The following is a 9575-nucleotide window of genomic DNA, read 5'->3' on the forward strand; positions in this document are numbered from 1 at the left end:
AAATGAATGAAACAAACTCTGGTTACTTACAGTCAGATGGCAGTCACGAAGTACACTCAGTAAGACACTATTCGCTCTGAATCTGATTACAGAAGTCAGGGCTGATTTAACCAAATTCTACAATGGCCCTAATTATGTAAACAAAGCCAGGGTCTCACTCGGCGGCAAGTACCCTGAAACTCGATCTCTAGCTAGCTACCTATTGACCAATTTAGCTGCTATACCCTTACCCTCTGTCCTTGAGGCAAAGTTTTAGCAAAACACAAATGAATGAAACAAACTCTGGTTACTTACAGTCAGATGGCAGTCACGAAGTACACTTCAGTAAGACACTATTCGCAATATACTAAAGGTAGGTGTCTACACATAACCCTTGTGCTACCTTAGGGTCGTTTTGACCCATAGGTATGTTTTGCTAAATTTTCATGCTAAAAAACCAAAGTGAAACATTTTCTCTATCCTTTGCGCGGTATCGACGTCGTTTTGACCACAGCTATGTTGTGCTAACTTTTCATGCTAAAAAAACAAAGTGAAACATTTTCTCTATCCTTCGCACGGTTGCTCCTTTGGCTCTCGACGAAGGCTGTTGCATTTTTCTATCCTCCCCTCCCTGACCTTCCCTGCTTGGCTGTGTCTTGTCTTGTCTCAAGATACTCTCTCATCATCACTCTCCGAAACTAGAAGCATGGAATTAATTAGCTGGTCTCTCAATGCAATTGACACCATCTTCTCGAAGAGAAGCTCGGGTTCGGGGGAACCTAACTGTCCGGACGGGACGTTCGTAGCTGGCTACACGATGGACGCGTGGGAGAATTGGCGTGTGGTGTGTCCAGCGGCGCGTCGCCTGCTTGTTTCCCCAGGGTGGCTGGCGGGTCTGTGTCCAGCGCCTACCATGGCTGCAGGTCCAGATGCTGCTTGTCTACCCCCCAATTCCCGTTGCAAGTCACGTGTTTTTGTAAATGTTGTTGTGCTTATGTGCTGAGGTTTTTGTCTGTTCCCACACTGTACTCCTCTAGGAGCATTGTCTGGGGGTTGCCTTTTTCTCTCCTCCTCTCTTCTCATGTTATGCTGTAACTTTCTAGTTGGCGCCGAAAATGGCTGCCTAGGTAGGCTCTCCTGCCAAAGTAAATTCCTTGTCTGTGCAAACATTCATGGCGAATAAACACCAATTATGATTCTGATTCGTTTTGACCACAGCTATGTTGTCTGCGTTGTCTATTACATCACCCTTGCGCTGTCTCCGGGTCCTTGTGAGCCCCCTGCACTAATGTGGCATTGTAATAATGTGTTTTGTTCCTTGTATATTCTAAAATAAGGAGGAGGAGGAGGAGGAAGCATACACCTGGTCCAAGCCACTAGTCTGAAACCTAGTTTCATTCTCAATATAATGTTTCAGTGCTTTTGACATGCGTTTGTTTAAAACCATCATGAGTCAAAGTTGAGTCATAGTTGGTGTGTGTGATGATGATGATGACAGTGATATAGACACATCCAAGACTACCAGCACTAACTGGGATGGAGGGAGGGTGAACACCTCCAAAATAATTGAAACTAACACACACACACATATACATACTGACAACTCTGAGAGACAGGAAGATTAAGACAAAAAGTGAGAACATTTCATTTCGAAATTTTATTGTATATAAACAAACTTAAAAACAACAAAGAAACGTTTATCTTTCAGACAAGGGACAAAGTCATGGATCAGCAGACTACCCTCTTCCCATATATAGGACGAAGCATTTACACCCTCATCCAACCCACACCTACATCCACACCCATATTCTGTTAGCTGGAGTGTAGACTAAATGACCAGAGCACAGGGCTCTCGGACTCCCTTCTCCAAGCCAGCCGTCATCCACGCTGATCCCTCTGGGAGATCATTATCCATTATCCAAGATGGCGCCGATGATGGCTGCCTCGGTCGTTAGGTGCGCTCTTTTTTGTCTTGTTTTGTCTGTTAATTCAGTGTTCTGCCAAGATTTCCGGGGTTCTCTAACTAGAGAAGTACTTCTAAACATCAGGACTACAACTCCTGTGGATTTATTTCCCACTTTTCTGCTTCCAGCGGCGGAATTAGTGGGAATTATAGTCAAAGCCACCCTCGGCTTTGTCCTAGCAGCGAAGCGCCGTAGGAGAGGCAAACGAGCCGGTGCTCTGGTGCGACTCCGTCGGCGTGGGGCACGCACAGCGTTACCGGGGATATTTCTCTCCAACGTGCGTTCATTGAGCAACAAACTGGATGAACTTCAGCTACTGGTGTGGAAAAACAGAGACTTTCATTCATCTTCCGTTTTGTGCTTTACGGAGACATGGCTGAGTGAACTGATCCCAGAGTCTGCGCTACAGCTAGCAGGTTTCAAACTGCTGAGAGCGGATCGTAACCCTGTGCTCTCTGGCAAAACGAAAGGCGGGGGTATTTGTTTTTACATTAACAGTGGCTGGTGTGGAGATGTGACAGTGATTCTGCAGCACTGTTCTCCTGATCTGGAATCATTTTTTATTAACTGTAGATCTTTTTACTCGCCACGAGAGTTTGCATCATTCATTCTGGTTGGCGTCTACATGCCTCCGCAGGCTAGCGTCAACGAGGCTCAACGTGTGCTCGCCAGCCAGATACTGAGTGTGGAGCAAATCCGGATTCCTTGGTTATTGTGCTAGGCGACTTTAACAAAGGCAATCTCACTCAAGAACTCCCAAAATATAGACAATTCATCAAATGCCCTACCAGAGAAGGAAACACCTTGGATCACTGCTACTCTACAATCAGCAAAGCATACCATGCGGTCCCCCGAGCAGCACTGGGTCACTCTGACCACGCCATGGTCCACCTGATTCCTGCATACAGGCAGAAGCTAAAGCGCTGTAAGCCTGCTGTGAGGACATCAAAACAGTGGACCAGTGAAGCTATGGAGGATCTGCGGGCGTGCTTGGACTGCACTGACTGGGACATGTTCACGACTGCTACCAATAGTCTGGATGAGCTCACAGAGGCTGTGACATCATACATCAGCTTCTGTGAGGACTGCTGTATACCAACACGCACCAGGGTAAGCTACAACAACGACAAACCCTGGTTTACAGCTAAACTCAGAAGGTTGAGGTCAGAGAAAGAGGCCGCGTTTAGGAGTGGGGACAAAGACAGTTTCAAGGAGTCGAAGAACAGGTTTAGCAAGGCGGTGAGGGAGGCTAAACGACTGTACTCAGAGAGGCTAAAACACCAATTCTCTGCAAACGACTCTGCTTCTGTCTGGAGAGGGCTCAGGCAAATTACCAACTACAAGCCAGAGCCCCCCACTCCACTAACGACTCCCGCCTGGCCAACGACCTGAATGAGTTCTACTGCAGATTTGAAAGACAATTGGACAGTCTTGAACTACCCCTTCCCACCCAGGAGGCCTCCCACCTCCCCCCCTCTACAGTGACGACTCTCTCCATTCAGGAGGGTGAAGTTAACAGACTTTTCAAGAGGCAGAATCCCCGCAAAGCAGCTGGGCCGGACTCTGTCTCTCCAGCCACCCTCAAGCACTGCGCTGACCAGCTGTCTCAGGTGTTTACCTACATCTTTAACACCTCCCTTGAGACATGCCATGTGCCAGCCTGTCTCAAGTCCTCCACCATCATCCCTGTGCCCAAAAAGCCAAGGCCAACAGGACATAATGACTACAGACCCGTCGCCCTGACCTCTGTGGTAATGAAGTCTTTCGAGCGCCTGGTGCTGGCACACCTGAAATCCATCACTGACCCTCTACTGGACCCCCTGCAGTTTGCCTACAGAGCCAACAGGTCTGTGGACGATGCAGTTAACATGGCCCTCCACTTCACCCTACAGCACCTGGACTCCCCAGCATCCTATGCCAGGATCCTATTTGTGGACTTCAGCTCTGCCTTCAATACCATCATCCCCGCCCTGCTTCAGGACAAGCTCTCCCAGCTGAATGTGCCTGATTCCACCTGCAGGTGGATCACAGACTTCCTGTCTGACAGGAAGCAGTGCATTAAGCTGGGAACACAAGTCTCTGACTCCCGGTCCATCAGCACCGGATCACCTCAGGGCTGCGTCCTTTCTCCTCTGCTCTTCTCCCTGTACACCAACAGTTGCACCTCCAGTCATCCGTCCGTCAAACTCCTGATGTTTGCGGACGACACCACCCTTATTGGGCTCATCTCTGGTGGAGACGAGTCTGATTATAGGTGGGAAGCGGCCAACCTGGTGACCTGGTGCAGCCAGAACAACTTAGAGCTCAATGCTCTTAAGACAGTGGAGATGGTTGTGGACTTCAGGAGGAACACAGCCCCACTCACCCCCATCACCCTGTGTGACTCCCCAGTCAACACTGTGGAGTCCTTCCGCTTCCTGGGCACTATCCTCTCCCAGGACCTCAAGTGGGAACTGAACATCAGCTCCCTCATCAAGAAAGCACAACAGAGGATGTACTTCCTTCGGCAGCTGAAGAAGTTCAACCTGCCAAAGACAATGATGGTGCACTTCTACTCAGCCATCATTGAGTCCATCCTCACCTCCTCCATCACCGTCTGGTACGCTGCTGCCACTGCCAAGGACAAGAGCAGACTGCAGCGTATCATCCGTACTGCTGAGAAGGTGATTGGCTGCAATCTGCCTACCCTCGAGGACCTGCACACCTCGAGGACCCTGAGGCGAGCGAGGAAGATTGTGGCCGACTCCTCCCACCCTGGACACTCCCTGTTTCAGTCACTCCCCTCCGGCAGAAGGCTGCGGTCTATCAGGACCAATACCTCACGCCACAAAAAGTTCCTTCCCTTCCGCTGTTGGCCTCTTCAACAAGGCCAAGGGACCACACTGACTCAAAATGACTTCTGCTTAAAACACTCTGCTTTTGCACTGCACCACAACATGGTATCTTGTACATTTGTATTTTTTGTAATATTTGTATTTTTGTATTTTTACAATTTTGTATTTTGTAATTTACGGCAACTTATATTTTATTGTATATTTAATTCTATTCTAATCCCACTTAGTACTGCTAGTTTATGTACCCTTAGTATAGTTAGTTCACATATTTAAATTTTAGGTATATGTTTATTGTATGCACCTTCCTGCCAAAGCAAATTCCTTGTCTGTGCAAACTTTCATGGCGAATAAATCCCTTTCTGATTCTGATGACTCAGACTCTGTGGTAGTAGAGGTTCCTGGGCGTCTAGGAGGCGGGCTCGTCATACTGGAGATGAGGCGACCGAGTGTTGAGTCCTCCTGTCTGGCGGACCTCTTGAAGTCCGCCCCCAGGAAGGCGTACAGCAGCGGGTTTAGACAGCAGTGGGCAAATGCCATGGGTTCAGCCACCGCCAGCCACACAACAAGCACCACCTCCAGACTGCAGCCCCTGGGAAGGACCTGTAGGCGCATGAGGGCATCCACAGTGATGCCAGCACCATACGGGAGCCAACACAGGAAGAAGCAGACGATCAACGCCACAGTGGTCCTGACAGCTCTGCGCTTCTGTCTCTGCTCCTGCAGAGGCCCGATGCGTGTCAACCTGGACACGATGATACAGTAACACGCCAGCAAAACTAGGCCCGGTACCAGCAAGCCCACCAACACCAGCTGCAGGTGGAACACTGACTCCCAGAGAGGAGCGTTGTCAGCTGGGTATAAGCGCTGGCACACAATCGTCCCATCTCCTGCTTCCCAAGTCCTGGCAAACACTATGTCTGACACGGCCAAGAGAGCCGCAGGCGACCAGGCTCCTGGAAAGGAGAGGGGTGAGGGGAGACAAAGAGGAGATTCGGTGGTTAGATCAGGAGATGGAGAATACAAGTGAAGATGTACCCCTGTGCATACATCTGAAGCATGGGCACGTCGAGAGAGAGAGATAGAGAGAGAGAGAGAGAGAGAGAGAGAGAGAGGGGGATGAGGCTAGAGACGTAGCTCACCTACAAACACCAGTCTCCGTGCCAGTAGCTGTCTCGTGCGTGAGGTGTGCGCGTTTGTTGCTTTGACCACAGCTAGGTAGCGGTCCAGACTGACGAAGGCCAGGATGAGCACACTCCCATACAGGTTCACCGTGTAGATGACGTGCACGGCCACACAGGTTCCTAATCCGAAATGCCAGTCCGTCAGGGCGGCATCCGCTGCCCAGAACGGGAGCGTCAGTACAAAGAGAAGATCGGCAGCAGAGAGGTGCAGTTGGTAGAGGTCTGTCAGACTCAATTTTGACCTGGGGACAATCAGATAAAACCATTCTGTGTGTCATCTTCTACATCAGAATCAGAATGTGTGTTTATCCGCCATGTAATGTGTTGTAACACAAACAAGGAATTTACTGTGACAGGAAGGTGCATATAATAAACGAATGTACGGATCTTTCGTTCTTTCTTTTTCAAAAGATTAAAATGTACAAAGTAACGAACTAAACTTACTAAAGGACTAAACTAATATAACATCTTTGTCATCGTCTTCTTTATTCTCACCTGCGCTGGCAGCCAAGCACCATCCACACCAGGCCGTTCCCAGTGATGCCCAGGATAAAGATGAAGCCGTAGACCACCGGGAGGAACACTCTCTTGAGGTCAGGGGTTATAACTTGATCCAGGTCACACGGATCCTCCAGAGCCAGCCCCAAGTCGGAGAAACAGAGAGACGGATAGTATGGGGGGGAGAGATGGCAACAGTCATGAGATACATAGAAAGACACTAGTAGATGAAGTGAGATAGAATAAGCAGTTTCACCATAAGCCACCATAACTTGCCTTGATAAAAAAGGATGACATGATGACTGTTCTGAATTGAACTGAAAAGATTCTTGACCAAACATATATTTTTTAAGTTGTACAATCATCTTTCTATTTGCTGAGACCAACTTTCCAGACTATAATGATCCTTTATCCTTTTTATAAATATCCTTTATCTAAAGATAAAGCCCAAATAACTAGACAGACCTGCCACATTATGACTGTGGGACCTTCCATGGGGGAGCAGTTGTAAAATGACCTTCAATGTACACCTACAAATCATAGATACGTAAATACAACAACAAAGCTGAATAAGACCTTGCCGCATACCTCATAGTAGGACATGATTGAGAGGAGCCTGGGTCTCTGTCTCCTCTGCTGAGCGGAGCTGAGTACACTTCTCCCTTCAGTTGAGTTTAATATCTCTCACATTCACCCCCAGAGCCCATACAAGTCTTGGTAGGAGGACTACACTTCCTCATCCCGGTTGGAAGAATACACTTCCTCATCTCGGTCGGACAAATGAGTTCCCTTCCCCCCTCGTCTGTGTGGTAGAAATGCACTTCCTCATCTCGGTTGGAAGAATACACTTCCTCATCTCGGTCGGACAAATGAGTTCCCTTCCCTCCTCGTCTCTGTGGTAGAAATGCACTTCCTCATCCCGGTTGGAAGAATACACTTCCTCATCTCGGTCGGACAAATGAGTCCCCCCCCCCGCCCCCCCCCCACCGTCTCTGTCGGAGGAAATGAGCACCCATCACCCACCCCTGCAACTACATGAGCAAATACTGAGCGCTTGGACATTGAGTGCGAGAGGAGGATGTCTGGGAAAGTGCTACTACTTACATACATTCAGCGGGTTAGGGTCAGGCCAGCAGCCGTCGTCTAGAGTCACACAGCTATGGCTGATGATTTTACTGCGCTGCAAGTTATACAGCAGATGTTTGCAAATGTCGAGCAGGTTGACTCTGAAGAGGAGGCAGAGGATGTGTCAGAAGAAGAAGACGCGGAAGAGTGCCATGCAGAGAATGTGTCAGAAGAAGAAGAAGACGCGGAAGAGCGCCATGCAGAGAATGTGTCAGAAGAAGAAGAAGAAGGCGATGAAGAGCGCAACGCGGAGAATGTGTCAGAAGAAGAAGAAGGCGGAGAAGACGGAGAAGAGCGCAACGCAGAACGCCGCGACCTGTCGGCGCCCGAAGAAGACAAAGCCGACAGTGATCCTCACGAGGACCAAGTCCCAGATACTTTCGTGTCAAAAAACGGCAAAATCAAATGGTCTTCGGTTCTGTGTGTGACTGCGCCGCCGCCGCAGCGTAAAAACACAGAGAGGCCCCCCGGACCCACAGCTTACGCCGTTTCCCACGCCCGTGACATGGTCTCCACGTTTTTACTCTTTGTCACGCCACAAATCGAAAGAGTGATCTTGGACGAGACAAATCGCGAAGGCTATCTGAAACGTGGAGAGGAGTGGAAATTCATGGACGCCACTGACCTACGCGCCTACATAGGGCTGCTAATCCTGGCGGGGGTGTACAAGTCCCGAGGCAAAGCAGCCGCTAGTCTATGGGATGCACAAAGCGGCAGAGTGATTTTCCGTGCTACGATGCCGCTCAAACTCTTTTACACTTACCCGTCAACGCTACGATTCGACGACCGTGGGACACGAGCGGCGAGACGCGCCACGGATAAGTTGGCGGCGATACGAGAGGTCTGGGATATGTGGGTAGAGAGATTACCCCGCCTCTACGACCCAGGGCCAGAAGTGACCGTCGATGAACAACTGGTCGCGTTCAGAGGACGTTGTCCTTTCAGGCAGTACATGCCGAGTAAACCGGCAAAGTATGGGATCAAGTCGTGGGTCGCGTGCGATGCAAAATCAAGCTATGCTTGGAAGATGCAAGTGTACACCGGGAAGTTGAGCAACGGAACCCCGGAGAGGAACCTGGGGATGCGCGTCGTGCTCGATATGACAGAGGGCCTGAAGGATCGCAATGTCACGTGTGACAACTTATTCACCTCTTACGAACTCGGACAAGAGCTCATGACGACGAGAAACATGACCATGGTTGGCACGGTCCGAAAGAACAGGTCCGAGCTCCCGACTGAGCTGCTAGCGACAAACAGGCGACGGGTGCTGTCCGAAGACCATTTGATTTTGCCGTTTTTTGACACGAAAGTATCTGGGACTTGGTCCTCGTGAGGATCACTGTCGGCTTTGTCTTCTTCGGGCGCCGACAGGTCGCGGCGTTCTGCGTTGCGCTCTTCTCCGTCTTCTCCGCCTTCTTCTTCTTCTGACACATTCTCCTTCTGACACATTCTCTGCATGGCACTCTTCCACGTCTTCTTCTTCTGACACATCCTCTGCCTCCTCTTCAGAGTCAACCTGCTCGACATTTGCAAACATCTGCTGTAGAACTTGCAGCGCAGTAAAATCATCAGCCATAGCTGTGTGACTCTAGACGACGGCTGCTGGCCTGACCCTAACCCGCTGAATGTATGTAAGTAGTAGCACTTTCCCAGACATCCTCCTCTCGCACTCAATGTCCAAGCGCTCAGTATTTGCTCATGTAGTTGCAGGGGTGGGTGATGGGTGCTCATTTCCTCCGACAGAGACGGTGGGGGGGGGGGGGGGACGGGACTCATTTGTCCGACCGAGATGAGGAAGTGTATTCTTCCAACCGGGATGAGGAAGTGCATTTCTACCACAGAGACGAGGAGGGAAGGGAACTCATTTGTCCAACCGAGATGAGGAAGTGTATTCTTCCAACCGAGATGAGGAAGTGCATTTCTACCACAGAGACGAGGGGGGAAGGGAACTCATTTGTCCGACCGAGATGAGGAAGTGTATTCTTCCAACCGGG

At 49.8% G+C, this 9575-nt stretch overlaps 1 protein-coding gene across 1 annotated transcript; it reads right to left on the reverse strand.

Moving 5' to 3' along the window:
• Positions 1-4762: 4762 nt before the first annotated feature.
• LOC136937859 (C-X-C chemokine receptor type 4-like) lies at positions 4763-7196 on the reverse strand. Its single transcript, XM_067230975.1, has 5 exons — positions 7145-7196; positions 6454-6676; positions 5917-6200; positions 5114-5730; positions 4763-4801 (listed from the first exon to the last, which is right to left on the reverse strand). Exons 1-5 carry the CDS (start codon positions 7194-7196, stop codon positions 4763-4765), a joined length of 1215 nt encoding a protein of 404 aa, XP_067087076.1.
• Positions 7197-9575: the final 2379 nt, after the last annotated feature.

This window comes from Osmerus mordax, chromosome 28 (assembly GCF_038355195.1).
Source record: "Osmerus mordax isolate fOsmMor3 chromosome 28, fOsmMor3.pri, whole genome shotgun sequence".
Classification (NCBI taxonomy): Eukaryota; Metazoa; Chordata; class Actinopteri; order Osmeriformes; family Osmeridae; genus Osmerus; species Osmerus mordax.